At 43.2% G+C, this 16,492-nt stretch overlaps 1 protein-coding gene across 3 annotated transcripts in view; it reads left to right on the top strand.

Moving 5' to 3' along the window:
- The first annotated feature begins 1,076 nt into the window (after positions 1–1,076).
- Positions 1,077–16,492, top strand: part of LOC138246477 (uncharacterized) — a 194,570-nt gene continuing 179,154 nt past the window's right edge. For all 3 annotated transcript variants that reach the window (XM_069201115.1, XM_069201116.1, XM_069201114.1), the window contains exons 1-5: positions 1,077–1,132; positions 1,436–1,471; positions 11,530–12,756; positions 14,004–14,042; positions 14,335–15,561. In XM_069201115.1, the coding sequence (XP_069057216.1) occupies positions 1,078–1,132; positions 1,436–1,471; positions 11,530–12,756; positions 14,004–14,042; positions 14,335–15,561 (2,584 nt within the window). In that variant the 5' untranslated portion in view covers position 1,077. The remainder of the gene's footprint in view (positions 1,133–1,435; positions 1,472–11,529; positions 12,757–14,003; positions 14,043–14,334; positions 15,562–16,492) is intronic.

The following is a 16,492-nucleotide window of genomic DNA, read 5'->3' as shown; positions in this document are numbered from 1 at the left end:
AGTCTAATCACTTCCTCCTCCTTTCCTGTTTGTGTGTTTTCTTTCTCTTGCACTCAGTCAATATCTTATGAGGGTGAGTAAGTGCTGGCCTCTAAAAATGAGTGCCGTTGGGCTCAAATTAACTATGTGTTATTTCGCATGATATAGGATTATCATGGGTGGTGGAAATGTGTTCCTATGGAACCACCTTGGTTATTTTTGAAAAAAAGGTATTCAGGACAAATGTATGCCTCCCCAAGGCAGGTACACTGTTAAGAAGGTATTTTCTTCAGAATCCATGTGTGCTATACTCTAGAGCACAGATTCAAACTTGCAAAAGTTTAAACTGTGTCTAAGCATATATTTTGTACTGGAAGGAGAGCCTCACACAGACACCTTAGCACTTTGGTGCAAGGATGTGTGGGTGGCACCTTAGGAGCACCAGCGGGGGGAAGGAAGGTGTTCAGAGGGGTGGTTAGAGATAAAGTATGTAGATATGGTGGTGTCCTGCTTTTTCCCTTGCACTCAATACAGTACAGCAGTGGTGTTTGATGTGCTGCGTTGCATGAACAATTAGTACATTTGGCCTACAAATTTAGGTGCTGCTTAGAAAAATGTGCATGTCCTATGGTGGTTCAGGTTTTGGTGAAGGTGGACATAGCCACAGTGGCGAAGTAGGGCGATCAACCATACGGTAAGATAGTTTGATGGACTCCTGTCCCCCCCTCATCCACAGAGCATTGACAGCAGCACAAAGTACTTATCGAAGTTACTGCACAGCAAATTGTGGATATAATACCAGTTCCACGGTTTAGGCCCGGCTCATCCTCTGTGTACTGTACCACATCTGCCTCCAGGGTCTACACACCTGCACAGGAAGGACACACGGGTGGGTTTAGTGGAACACTGTGCTTCTACTCTATTGACATCATCACATGACAAAAACAATACCTCTGGGCTCTGTGTATGTGTGATTATTTGTGTTAGTGTAGAGAGATGGGGTACGTGTATGTGTAGGTTTGTGTCTAACCATAGAGCTACATCAAAGGCATAACTCATGTGATGGCTTGACCAATGTCTTTTCTCATCCACAGTGTCATGATGGGGACGCCGGCACGCGCCCCGCTGTTGGCAGTGGCGGCCCTGTTTTTTGGTAAGTTTTAAATTGATCCGGTAGTATCCTAAGACAGAGGTTGTGCTAGAGAAAAAAAAAAAAACTAACATGAAATTGAAATTGAAATCAATGCACCTTGGACCCACTAACAGTAAAACAGAACTTAGTTCAACAGGATGAGAGATGTGAATCTAATTGCTAGCATGTGGATTCCAAATGTTTAGTCAGACATCCAACCACACAAAAGTGATATTTAAAACAAACAGAACAAAATATTGCTAGTGTTTACAGCAAAAAACCCGAAACACTAATGTTTCACTGCTTGTTTTTTTTTCCCACCAGCACTGCTGACTCTACAGACAGATGCAGGAGTAGTTGGTAAGTGCCTGCGTATCTAAGCAGCCATACTTGTGTGTTCCTGTTGCAGGTGGATGTGTCTGAGTTACCATCATCAAGACTTCAGAACTCTCCCATGTAGTACACACCATCACCAGTGAATTGACGAACGTAAAACACAACACAAACAAGAATAGAACTCCATCTTTTCCTAGTACCCCACTATTCTGGTGTTGATGTGGGCAATGGTAAAGCCCATTGCCCAAACATTGGTAAAGCCAATAGGTCTTGCCTTTGGGACCTATTAGCTTTGCCTACTTCTTTTGCAGTGCTTGATTTGTAAACAACTAAGTGCCAGAGCCCTCGTCAGGAGGACATTGCAGCTTTAATGCACCCCTTCTTGCCCCTGCCAGCTGCCAATGACAGCACCAAAGCAACTAAGCATGACAATTCAGACTTTTCCAGGCCCCCAAAGCTGTATAATTGGTTTGGGCATCAGGTATTCTTTTTTTTTAATATACATTGAATAAATAAACTGATGCTGTTTCTGATGATCTCTAAATCAGACGAACAGTGCCACCATGTGACAGTCTGTCATATGCGCCAATGTTGATAATTAGATGCCTGTGCCAAGCACTAGAATCCACCAGCTCAAATTAAGCACTGGCATTTTGGCGATGCTGTGAAGCAAAAAAAAATGTGCATGCTTTCATGACGTGCATATATATGTGCAATTATGCTGGTGCAAATACAAGATGATGCAGTGCCATTTTTATATTTGTCAGTCAAGGTGGCTTAGTACACTTAAAAACAAAAACAAAAGATAAGTAGCACGAAAGTACTTTTTTAAGGCAGAGGAGCCGGCAGCATTTTAAAATCTGGTCCACCCCAAAAAGAACAAACAAGAAATACGAAAGAACAAAGACAGTGGGTGTTGGGGCAATGCGGGAGGGACTGGCAGGAGCAACAAAGAGAAAGTTGGGGAAGGGGGGTAAAAGCAGTAGAGAAGAAAGAAAACACATGGAGCGGGACAAAAGCACACAAGGGCCAGAGCAGCACACAGCATGGATATTTGATGGGGGAGAAGCACTAGGGCGAAAGCTAGAATACATATGTACTTTCATGAAGTGCCTTTGCAACAAACAATCACAAAATATGAGTAGTGGAAGGATAGAAGCAACCCAATATCAATATGGGGATATTGTGCTGCACTGCAAGCAGCCCTTCACATGACTGGACGCAGGTGCATGGTGAATGGTTGTCATCCTTCTATTGGATCTCCACCACCGATGGTGCCATGTGCAGACATCTTTCAGTAAGCAAAGTCTTACACTTCAGTACTACATGCTCGACAGCCTCACAGTGACTTGCACAAAGCCAACACCAGCATTCTTCCACAGGTATGCCCCGCCATTTGCTAACCCTCACTAAAATGGGAGTTGATCCATACGAATCAGCATTTGCAATCTTCAGAGTTTAGGCTCCTTCGCCTATAAGCAATATATGGAAGACCATTCCTTAGACGTTAAGAGTGTGATGTCTTGTGGCTCAGATAGGTCAAATATTCATCCTGAGACCGCTGATATGCAGCAATTTTAAGGCTTGTGTGAGTTGTCCTCTAGGGACCAAGGGATTATTCAGAATCTTGAAGATAATGTCTCTGCCATCTCAGTGGTCGTGGTCTGGGCATTCAAGTCCTTGCTAAAGATGTAAAGGAGAGAACTCACACCAGTGGTTTCAGGTTTAAATTTCATAGATTTATCAGATTATTACTTGGAGAGTTCTTGCCTTTCAGGACACCCGTGCAGGGTTTTATCATCCAGTCTGTATCACAGTGGAGTTTTTAATACAAAATGTTTCCTTCAATTTATGGCCTTCCCATGCATCCAGCCAACCAACTTACCATCCTAAACCTGCATTGCATGATGTGTGCTTGCCACCCCGTGCGTTCTATGTTAGACCTAAGTAATGTAGTGTGTGTGTCCTTTCTAGAGGAGCCCCTGCTAGTATGAGATTTGCCCTAGTTGTTTGCCCTGGTTTCAGAACCATATATTCAGTTTTGCTTACACTGAACTCCAGACCCATAAACTTACAAAAACGTTCAAACCTATTCAACAACCTTTGGAGACCCATTGGAGACTTGGAAAGGAGCAGGGTATTGTCAGCAAAAATGAGGGCCGGAACCTGCATGTTGGCCAATCTGGGTGCATCACTATCACACTCATCCAAATACCCCACTAGGCCATTGATATAGAATGTGAACAGTGTGGGGGCAAGTACACCCCTGCCTCACTCCTCTAGCCACGCGGAAGGGGTTGGTCATTTCGCCTATACTGCCACACCTGACCTGGGCATTGTTTTTAGAATGCAGCCACACTATGATGTCAAGGAGGTGGGTGGGTAATCCCAGTTCACCCTAAGGTTGATCTGGGGACTAAGTTGAAGGCAGTATGCAGATCGATAAATACAACATAGAGACGTCCCCACCCAGAGTAACAGTCTTCCAGTACAACAACTGTAAACAAAAACTTTGTCCGTGGTGCAAATGGACTCTCTAAAACCTGCCTGTAGGGGTGACAGAATGTAATTAGCTGACAACCAATCCTGAAGTCTACTCAGAATAACCTTGCTAAACAATTTGTGTGCTGTCAATGAGACTGATTGGTCTATAATTCGAGGGCTGGTCATGATTACCCTTTTTGAAAACGGTAATAATTTCAGCTTCAACCCACACAGGTGGTAAAGTGGCACTTTTCATAATTGCAGTGAACATTACTGAGAAGTAGATGCTCCTGGTGCCCACGTCGCTAAAAAACAGATCCCCAGGAATTTTATCTGGTCCAGGGGGCCTTATTAGAAACAGTACTCCTTATGGCAAAGATAATTTCCTTTGCGGATACTTCCCCTCCCTGAGATGAAGGGATTGAGCATCAACCCCTTTAAAGACATCCCCTTTGGAGGCAGCCAGTCTTCCTCCCATTCCAGAGGACAAGATGATATTTCCAGGAGCCATATGTTTGCAGGTGTGCCACTGCAAATCTCCTTGATCAGTGTAAAGGCTAGAAAAGTGTGTTACCCAGTCAGATGTTGCTATGTTATAGTGCCATGCCCATCATTACAGCCTGAGGACACTACAGGCCATATTTACAAGGCCAGTGGCACAGATCGGCCCAGCAAGTGCCTTGCTTCACCGCCCTGCACCACTGGGAAAGGGCAGAAATGTGCCATATCTTCAAGGTATGACGCATTTCTGTCTTCATCCTCTGCACTGGCGCAGAAATTGCTGCCATGTGCCAGTGCAGACACCCTGCACCATGGTTCTAGGGTGCTTGCATTGGGGGGAGTATTGTTTTTGTGTAGGAAGGGACACGTTCTGGCAGAAAAACAATCAATGAAGGTAGTTTCCTCCTTCTATGTGTGAGGCAGAATGCAGCACACATAGAAGGGACACGTTCTGGCAGAAAAACAATCAATGAAGGTAGGTTCCTCCTTCTATGTGTGAGGCAGAATGCAGCACACATAGAAAGAGGAAAAAGCAGGGAGAAATAAAGGTATTTCTCCCTGTTTCATTATCTTCCGCAATCCCTGGGGTGGTGTAGGCTTTTGACGCATTCCCAGGTTTACAGAACCTTGTAAATCTCAGAATGCGTCAAAATCCGTGGATATTGCTTGAGAAGACCCATGCAACATCCATGGAAATGCCTCCCTAATGCAAAGTAAGGCAACGGAATGACTAGCGCTGCGTTGCCTTACTCCTTATATACAAGGCAATGAATAGCCAAGCAGAGTGGCTTTGCGTGCCCTTGTGGATATGTGTCAGCAGCCTGCACTGCCAGTGCATTACTAAAGGGGAAGCCTGGGTGGCATAGGCTGCTTGTAAATATGGGCCTAAGTTCCAGAATGAGCACTGATCATTTGTTCTGGTGGCCTGTAGGAGATCATTCCAGGCCCCCCTCTCATAGTCTTTTTGGCAGTGGCTAGCACTTATTTGTAGGACCTTCTGGTGGCTTGGATTAAGGACCTGTCTTGATTTTTAATTGTGAGAACCAAATTGGTCTTGGCAACTCGCCAAATAGCACCCTTTGCGTCAGAATAAGGGTTCTAAAGTTAGAAGTTACACATTCATAGTTACTTTTCCTTTTTGGGCTTTGTCCAAAGATCATCACTGCTTAGTTTCGACCCAAATACTTTTAGATAGCACCTCAAACACTACCAAGATTCCCTCTGTGGACTTTTCTAGTCTTATTATTGCATCTTTTTATTATTTCTATATATTAGAATATAGCTAGATGGAGCACAAATTTATCTGGTCAATGGACCAGATCCTCACAGTCACAGGTTGTACCTTCTATCTCGGAGGGTGGTTCCTATTTGGGCACTGGACATTGTATTACTTTGTAGCTTATAATCATCTGCGGATTCGAACCTATATCAAAATACATTTTCAGGAGGAAGACTTTGGCATTTTTAAAAGTGTAATCTAATACCATTGAAGACATCTGGTCTGCCCTGCATGTCACCTACCGCAGACCCATTTCCCATCCTCAGGTTCCTACATAACTATATAACGACATATTTCTTCATATATCCTTTAGCAGAAGGATACATTGTGGGCTACGAGTGTTAAAGGTATAGCATAGAAAGCCTGATTTACACTGTTATTATCCTGGTGTTAAAAACCTTCACTTAAAATGATAACCCCTTTTTAAGAGGTAAATTCCCAATGTATTTATTATTATTATTTATTTATGTTTCATTCAGCACACTGGCCCCTACACAAGGGAGAGTCAGGCTCAGCTGTTACCAAGCCCCATTTGGGCTCTGTCTTGATCAAACAATAAATGTGACGTCATCATCAGACTCTTAAGAGTCAGTCAACCAAGTTTCTTGAAGCATATGGATGTATGCTATTACAGGAAGCCATCAGTATCACAGGACTTCCAATAACGTTTTATACCAGCAACATTCCAGGACAACAGAGTGATGGCTTCAGACTTTACCAAGGAGGACGATGCAGCGTGACTCCCAGCCAAGAAAGACTGGCACGCGCATCAGTGCTGCTGGTACAGTTCAATGTTATGTTTCCACCGTCAGCTTCACTTACAATAGACATATCATCACCAAAATGTTCAACCACTATTTCTGTGCCAGTCCCTTTAGCATAAAGAGAAAAGGTATTTGAGCTCTGTAGAGGCGGTTGTGGATGCATCCACCACTGTGTTCCTGACCTTGTTCTACAGCCAGTCAATCCTGAGTGACCCTTCAGCCACTAACGCCCTGGGAAAGCTCCCTTTGAAGGAGGAGGGGAGGCTTGTCGTCGCCTCTAACTCATAATTGGTCCACGTGCAGGGTCAATTTACAAAAAAGACAGCTGAGTGCAGTTTTATTGAACATTGTGTGTGAGGGAAACTTTACTAAAGTTACCAATTCAGTACCAAGGGATTTAATCATATGCAGTTCTGGGATACACCCTAACCATGCAGGCATATGCAGTATTTCCAGTTTTAAGGAGCCTGTCATAGGCGAATAGATGACATTTATAATGGCTTCCCTGTTTCTGGAGTAAATATTCACAGGGCGTTGAAGCATCAAAGCCCTATTCCTTGGCTGCAATATTTACTTCAATTATTTTGTTTTGGAGTGTTAAACTCCCACTATGGCCCACACAACTTGCTCAGGACAATTCTATAAATGTCTTTCATCTCCGTGGTGCCTCTGCTGCCTCTTTATACCAGAGCCTGACTTATCAAGGCTTTGCACCAGCGAAGTGTCACAAAAAGTGAACCACATCACTTTAAAGTCATGAATTGGTATTTACTTTCCAGTACAAAAATCTAAAGTAGTTCAAAATAGCTTTTTGTGCTACTATGCATCAAGGGGGTTTCTCCCCTTAGGTGTTACATGGGTGTTCCTATGCAACTACCCAGGATTTTGCTGCAAAGTCCTATCTACTAAAACTGTACAGGGCTTTGCACCAACAACGAATGCTTCCACATACCAGATGTCAAATTTGAGAAATGTTTTCTTTTCTCACATTTCTAACTTTGAATGTGAACTGTCATGTGCTGCACTCATGCAAAGTTAGAAAGATTCTAAGGTATGTCTAAGCATATTATTTTGTACTAGAAGACTTCCATCAAGTACAAAACATATGCTAAACATCACGCACACTCTCCTGCAGTATGGTGTGAGGGTATGTGCATGGCACAAAGCAGCCAAAATGTGCCAGTGCATTGAAAGAGAGTAAAAACAAACAGCAAAAAACAAAGAAAAGCGATGGATAGAATGCTTGAATTAATTTCAGCCACTGGCTATCGCTCGAGTCACATCCCAATCCATCATTTTACACCCACCATACAAATTCATTTTGGAATCAGCCACATGCTAATTAGTTCTGACCCTGCTCCAGTGGTAAAAGTCCAGCCTAAACTGCCAGGCCAGTTCCTCCCTGAACCGGAAAGATGCAACCCAACACTGGTTTTGCCCTTAGTAGGGTTCATCAGTCAGGGGTAGCTTGGTTCCAGTGGCACCTTGAGCATGGGACCCACATCTGTGCATCGAGAAACAAAGTGATGGATGAAATGCTTGAATTAATCTCAGCAATGGGCGATTGCTTGGGCAGCACCCAACTCACCATTTCTGGGTTGCTTGTGTTCCAGATCAGGGAGGACCTGGATTTGCAGTTCAAGCTGGACTGTTCTCATTGTAGCAGAATCAAGACTGATTTGCATATGGCTCAGTCCAAACTGAGGTGGCATGGTTTTCATTATAACGACAGACTGTGATTCAGCCCCGTGTGACTACCAGTGGCTGAGATTAATTCAAGCATTTCATCCATTATTTGTTTCTGTACTTTAGTGGAAAGATAACCGCATCACCATAATGCATTAGATATGGTGCTGTTCTGCTGTCTCCCTTTCACACAACACAATGAAGCAACTTTGGTACATGTACTGCATCGGTTCATTTGTTTGTAAAAGGGCCTTTGGTTGCTTTTTCCCATGGGCCTTCTTGATATGTGTGATTTCAAAATAATAGTGTAACCCTTCCCCGATTTGTTTCCCTCCTTTTTAGGTCTAGCCTACCAGACAGCACCAACTAAATGGTTGCAAAAGACCTTTTGTTAGCTAACCAAGAACTTACAGTTGGCTTAAAGCCTGCCTATTGCTTACAATTGGTTGACTTTACCATCACTCTTGTTTGCTTTCTTCTTATTGGACATCTCGCCTTGTCTATCTTGTGTCTGTATCTTCCCTATACAACAGCCTTTTTACATGTTTCTTCCACTGCTCACTTTTAGGGAGCAGCTTTTTTCTTTTTGCTTAAGCACTCCATGTGTGTTTTCCAGCTGTTTTCCACATGTGCGTCTCTTCCCCACCCGTGCTCTGTGTTGCTCTCTGTCATTCATCTGCTTCGCTCCCCGATGCTCAGTGTTGCTCTATTGCCTGAGTGTTTCTCTCCCCCTGGATTCTATGCTGTGTTTACCTTGTGTGTCTTTCTCCCAGCACTCCCTTTGTTACTGTCTCTCTTGTGTGTTTCTCTACCTTCCCCTTTTTTGCTCTCTCTTTTGTGACCGCACCAACTCCATTGATTTTCACCACCTCCTTCCCCAACCATGCTTCCATTATCCCTCACCTTTGCTGTTCTTTTCTAAAATATTTTTTTTACATTTTTTGGAAGGCCAAGCAGGAAATTGCTGCCAGCCCTTCGCATAAGTGTTGTATGTGCATTTACAGTTTGCTTTGCTTACCAATTGAAGTGGTCTCTGACTTCTTTCATTGGTTAATAAAAGAATAAAAGGACATGGTACCCTTGCGATACTGTAGATACACACGGTGACGTATGTGTGCGCCTACAGAATGATGCGACTCCCAACAACAGCTGTGTCAGTGCACCTTTTTTGTCTATCTACCTCTGTACTATGTGGCTTGGTTCTTCCACCAACTGTTCTCAGGATGTCACTAGTGTTATTTGAAGCAGTGTGTGCTGCTGAAGACCACTTACAAGTTAAACTATTATTTTTGATATTGCAGTTGTTGCTTCTGTACCCCTGCCTTTCCTGATTATTGAGGTCTGGATCAGGACTTTCCAATGTTTTTGTGATGTTGGAGCTTTAGTAAGAAACATCTATAAAAAATGGGGATCTCCCTAATGGCATTGATTTGGGCCACCAGATACTACTGCACTGTTGTGAGAGGGATCCAACATGGCCAGTGTTGGTCTCCTGTAAACTAGCAAATTTCTTCTTAGCTTCACTTAAGGTGGGATTGCTCTTTGCCCCAGAGTGTTCAGAAGTTGGCACACAAGTTCTTTAGTTCTGTTCTAGACTGCCCTATCCCTACCCATGTCACCTCAACCAACTCTCCTTCCAGTGTGTCCTATGTGTAGGAAACGTTGTGATGTGTGTTTTTTCCTTGTATCTGAGTCAGATGAATAAATTTAAAAAACAAAGTGAAAAAGAGGGTAGGGGAGAAGCAAAAGGTGTTGGTGGTGGAGTGAGCCACAGAGGGTAGGAGGCTGAAGTAACATAGGTGGCGTGGGAAACAACATTGAGGGTGGAAGCAGTACAGATGGCGGAAGAAGTATACCACGCGGATGAGAGAGCACCCTTTAGAATAGAGGCAGAAGGGGTAGAAGTACACGCATAAGGAAGCAATGGTGAAGAAGCACATGAAAGCAAGCACAAAACAGAGAGGGCACACATGGGCAAGAGAGCAGCATGGATCAACCAGAGGGAGGAAGAAATGAACACAAGGGAGACAGATGGAAAACTCATGCACTCTCATGAAGTACTTAACAAAAAAGACAAAGTAGTGTCTGAAAAGTAAGCAGTGGAAGTACACAAACAATAATGCAAATCTCCCAGGAACGGACAAACACAAGAATAGAAAGGACAGTCCAGACAAGCTAATAAATAAAAAGCAAGCAAATGAGAGTGACAATAAAGTCAACCAATGGTAAGCAATGGGCGGGCTGCAAGTTCAGACTAAAGAGGCAATTATTTATAGCTTGGTTGTATAGGTACTCCAGGGCGAAGCAAATTTATCTGCGGATAGAGCCCCACACCAGCACTTATTATTTATTTATTTACTCTATGAAGTAAGCACTGCAAAAGAATAAAGTGAAATAGTTCCGAGGGCCAATGAGTGATGGTCGGCGACTGCCACAATTCAATCAATTATTCAATCAGAGTATTTGTAAAGCACACTACTCACCTGTGAGGGTCTCAAGGCACTGAGGGGAGGGGTGGCTGCTACTGCTCGAACAGCCATGTCTTGAGATGTCACCTGAAGGTAAGTTGGTCCTGTGTCTGATGCAGGTGGGTGGGAAGAGTGTTCCACGTCTTTGCGGCGAGGTGGGAGAATGACCTACCCCCGCCGGTCGTTCTGTGGATGCGTGGGACGGTGGCAAAGGCAAAGGTCGGCGGTGCGAAGCTGTCAGTTTAAATAAGAGACATCAAGAAATTGCGTAATTGATGAGATAGACACCAATTCACAAAATTCCAGGAGTAGTGGAAATGAAACCAGTCATTCCTTGACTTGACCCTGATATTATAGAGTTTCCCCACACTCCCACCGTTTGCCCATCCTGGTGCTTTTATTCATTACTGAGAGAAAGACAAGGAGAGATCACTATAGAACTTAAATGGGAACTTTATAGCCATTTGTACATTCTCTTCCTTCTTCCTAAGAGCTAGGGTAACCCAGGTAGTGCCAGGAGCATCAAGGGGCAAGCTCAGGATAACAAAGGCTACACCTGGCTACCACTAATTGACGTCCTTGACTAAGGAGATAATGCTGACCATCCATCTAGGAATATTACCGACATTTTTTCTCTGTGGTGAAATATCGGCAGTAGATGAGGTCAATGGTGGGTAGTCTTCAGCTCAAACATTATCAGTGTGTACATGCAATTGAAAGATTCCAGCATTCATGCAAGTAAAACATGCACTTTCCTTACATGGAACAATATGTATGGAGGTTTTGATAGATATTCTTAAGAATAAATAATGTCATGGAAATGTAAGAGGTGGTTACATCAATAACATATATTTGTCCATGAATACCCATTAACTCCTGCATTGCTTCTGATTCTTTTAGGTACCAAACCCTTCGGCCCCCTGGGCAAAGAATTTATCACTGCCTATCTGAAAAATCACAACAAACCAGGGCCAGCACATTTCGAGGTCTTTGTTACTGCTTACCATGATTCCACCACTGTTTCCATCACCGTCAACAAGTCCAACTTCCAGAAAGAATTCAATGTGAGAAAGGGTGAGACGCTGATAATTCCCCTTTCTAATCATCTGGAGATGTTAAATGTGGACATCTATGACTCCACCATCATCATCAGATCAAATAAAGTCATATCAGTGTTGGCGCTCAACTCTCGAGATGAGAGCAGTGACACCATTTTGGTGCTTCCTGTGAACGAGGTGGGGAAGGAGTATTACGTAGTCACTCCATCCTCCGGACCACAGGGGCAAAGCAAGGAACTCTTTGTGGCAAATTATGACTATCCCAACACAGTAGATATCAACCTCAATGGAGCTGTAACATTTAAGGGACAGAATTTCAAAGCAGGAAGCAATCTTAAGGTCAGCCTGCAGCCCTACGAGGTCATTCAGGTTTTAAGCAACGATGATTTGTCTGGCACCAGAATATTATCTACCAGACCCACTGCCGTAGCCAGTGGCCACACCTGTGCTGGGAAAGAACCTTTATGCAGCCATGTCTCAGAGCAGCTTTTACCTGTTCCTCGCTGGGGGACAACCTTTGTAGTCCCACCGATGAATGCGCATGGCCAAGCTGACATTATATATGTGACTGCATCCCAAAACACAAATGTGGAGTATCAGTTGGGGGAAAGCAAGAAAACACAGAAGATGGGGGCTGGAGAGGTTTTGCGCATTGAATTGTCAGGTGATAACACTCTCTTCATATCTGCTAGCACTGGCATCCAAGTCTACTACTACAGCTCAGGCGGCAAAGTTGGAGAAAAGTCATTCAGTCCCTACCTTGTTGGCGTCCCCAGTGTTAAGAGTTATGGTACATCCTACAAAGTTCTTGGGCTACCCCACTTCGAAAATAACATTGCAGTCCTCATTACAAAAACCTCTTCTGTCTCTGGAATCACCTTTGATCAAAAAGGACTTTCTAATCTCGAATGGAAACCTGTGCGGGGATGCGACTACTCTTGGGCAAAATATGACTTCGGCGCTGGGTTCAGCTGCCACACACTGGACCTTGCCAATATTCCGTTCGGACTCCTGAGCATTGGATACAGCAATGGCAACGCTTATGGATTTCCTGGAATCCGCATTAGTGGTGAGTTTTCTCTTGGAAAGGTTTGCAATACCCACTAGTATAAACAGTTTACAATGTGTTGTAACATTAATTAGAACATTAGAATGTTGGGAGGTCCATTGAAGGCAATGAAGTGGCTGAGGGCCATTCACTGGTATAGCCTTATGCTCCAACATTCCGTGATTGCTACAACCCAGGTTGAGGGACTTTAGCAACTGGCATAGCCTTCTTCAGCAGGTTATAAAACTATATAGTAGTAGTTAATTGAATTGCGGGAAATGGCTACATCTCAGTTTTCAACTTCAAGAAAGTTTAATAGTTAATATGTAAACCAACCTAGTTGGGGCAAGTGTGATTGTGCAATGGAAACCCGTTGGTTTACCTGGCTTCATGCATGGGATCCTGAAGCTATGGGTTTCATGTAAATAAGGATTGTGCGCTAATGCACAACATTCCATATTCTAAAACATCTGACCACTCGCATATTTTCCATATCGTCAGGTAACTGATGAATCTATGAAAAATACCGAAATCAAGAAAATATGTCTTTCTCTAGTCAATCCGATGCATTTGAGGAGGCTTGCTGGCTTCTACAGTCCCATCTGTTTCACTTGGTGTGCCTGGCTGCTATAACAATTTTGTTAGCCTTGCTCCTTCACAGCAATCTACTCTGAGCTTCATGGCTCTAGTGGGACTGTTATTGTCCTGGTGACTTATGTATCTAATGACGAAATGACACATGTTGCCAAGAGAACAGCCATGTCCTGTTGCCATACTGCGGTGTAATCTTAAGTATTTGGTGGGCCTTGAGCTAGCAGTAGTTTTTGGGGGGGGCTGTTGGGAATAACATGGAATTTAATAATGTCTTTGCTGGCAGTTCAAGCCCCATTATTCCAAATAATACTGATTTATATGCTAAAGATTGAGATTGAGCAATAGACTGAAGTAAAAAAATGATAAAAGTTTTCTTTCCCAGGGGGCCTCTTGAAAGATGGTGGCCCAGGACAATTGCCCACTTTGGCCTAGCCTTAAAAATCTCTGCTATGCTGTCCACTGTTGAACTGCTATGTAAGCGGCCACTGCTTATCTCTGGTTCAGATGCTAAAGTCACACGTAAGCACACTCCATGCTAGGAACCCACAAGATCAGCATCGCCACCTTGGGTATTAGAGTTACAGAACAAATGGGCTGCAGGAGGGAAGAGCTGGAAGGAGACTCTTGCCATTTTGAGCCTTTTAATCATTTTCTTTTCCAATCTGTTCTTTCAGCTCCCGCAGTGGAAGTACCCCAGCTCCCACCTTCAAGAAGTGAGTAGTGCATTGTGTTTTCTTGTATCAGAGGCATGGGGAATCTTTCTGGGATTGGGAGGTTAAAGAACTGCAAAACACATGTTCAAGTTGTGTTTGCACATGCAGGAAGATTGATATATTTAGTGAGGTTAAATCACGGGTACCTCAAAACAAGTGCAAGTGTCATCGTTGAAATCTATTCAGTCTCATTACATGGCCTTTACACTATTGCTTAGAACAGAAAAGGGTTTGAAGGATCACACCACCAAATCTTGGTTCACAGATGACTTTCTGTCTTCCTTTTGTTTAGGTACCCAACCATCAGGAGTACTAGGTCTGGAATTTGTCACTTCTTTTCTACAAAATCAGAACAAAGCTGATGCTATGATGCTTGAAATCCTCATCACAGCCTACTTTCCATCAACCACTGTATCCTTGGTCATCAACAAGTCCAATTTCAGGAAGCAATTTATTGTGGAGCAAGGACAGACAATTTCCGTGCCTCTCCCCAAAGCTGTTGAGTTGCATGGAAGCAACACCTTTGATTCATCAGTTATTATAAAAGCTGACAAAGTTATATCCGTCATGTCAAAGAACTATAAAGGGACTAGCGGAGCCATCACAGTCATCCTCCCATTGAATAAGTTAGGAAAGGAATATTATGTAGTAACTCCACCATGGGGACCAGAAGGCGAATATAAGGAGTTCTCCATCACAAACCACAAAGACACTAATAAAGTGGACATCTACCTGACCGGAGCTGTGCAATTAAAAGGCCAGACCCACGGGGCGGGCAGCATATTGACTGTTACTCTTCAACCCTACCAAGTGCTGCAGATTCAAAGCAGTGATGACCTGTCTGGAACCAGGATAGTATCTACGAGCCCCCTGGCGGCAGTCAGCGGGCACAGCTGTTCTGGACAAGACAACATATGCAGCCATGTCTCTCAACAGCTTTCACCTGTCTCTCAATGGGACACAAAGTTCCTTGTTCCAGTCTTGTGCTCAGAAGGCCAAACTGGTGTTGTTTTTGTGGCAGCGTCAAAAAATACTCGCCTGGAGTATGAGAAGGAGGGGAAAAAGTATACATATAACTTGAAAGGTGGGCAGGTGTTACAGATTGAAATCACTAGCACCAACATGCTGGACCTCACAAGCAGTGATGGAGTCCTTGTCTTCTCCTTCATGAAAGGGGGGAAAACAGGACAACAGATATTCTACCCAGTCTTTATGTACATTCCTGGCATTTCAAGCTACGGCACAACCTATAAAATCCTGGGCCATGATAAATTTGATACAAACATTGCTGTTTTCGTAGTAAAGACTTCATCAACTTCTGAGATCACATTTGATGGAGAACCACTTTCTAATGTTGTATGGAGAGCTATTCCTGGAAGTGACTATTCTTTGGCACAGCTTGACTATGGCAGTGGGTTCAGCTGTCACACCGTGGACACCCCACACAGTCCCTTCTATCTCCACACCATTGGATATGGGAACAACAGAGCCTATGGAACACCTGCCATCCGCATCAGCGGTAAGTTCCCTTTGTTAATGTACTGTCTTGTGCAGTGTTACATGTGCCAGTGGAGAGTATTGGATTGTCCCTAAACAAGAGCATGTTTGCAGACAAATTGGAGACAAACCTTCACATCAGTCAGACTGTGACTCGGCTTAAGCAGTTCTGGTCAGTCCTCCACTAAACAAGGGATATAACGACATGTTTGTTTTTACACATATTCTAACTTTGTTACCCCTTGTTACCACTTTACAGAAAAGTGAGGTTTTGTAAAAGGTAGCTCATGATTCATATTGGACTAATGTATACAGCTGAGTAAACCCTTCTAAAACACCAGTCTATTCTTATATATGATGATTTGAAATAGCCATTGAAAGTTTGCCTATTGTAAAAGGATGATCTGACGCTTCTCTTTGTTGAAAGGTTCATCAAGTGTACTTATTGACTGTTGACGTCTATAAAATGCTGAAATGAGATAGTCTTCGACTGTTGCCATAGGTACTGATATATTTGAGATAACATCAGTGATGTCATCAGTGATGTCACTGAACATATGAGAAGTAATGTAATATGTGAGGGCATAAGCACTGTGTGGCGGGGGCAAGTTATAGTTATCTCAGTAAACTATAACTGATGAATTTCAGTGTTTCTAGTTAAGAATATGCTTTGTATGATGACATTTTGACTTAGGTATAACCTCACTTGAACATTTAGTTTTTCAGGTAATTTCTAAGGTTTTTGTAAACATAAGATCTTAGGGCCAGATTTAGCAAAGGTTTTTACCTATTCTGTGTCTATGGGAAGAAGTGTTCGTACATATGGCCTTAACACACCTAACTATAAAATCACTTTAATCTTTGTTTTTTCAGTGAATATATTTTTATTTGTGGCTACAAAACCAAACCTAAGAAACACTGACATTCGCCAGTTATGGTTCAGTAAACGAATC

Source organism: Pleurodeles waltl, chromosome 7, assembly GCF_031143425.1.
Source record: "Pleurodeles waltl isolate 20211129_DDA chromosome 7, aPleWal1.hap1.20221129, whole genome shotgun sequence".
In the NCBI taxonomy this organism is placed as follows: domain Eukaryota; kingdom Metazoa; phylum Chordata; class Amphibia; order Caudata; family Salamandridae; genus Pleurodeles; species Pleurodeles waltl.
This window is presented reverse-complemented; position numbering and strand designations above follow the sequence as displayed.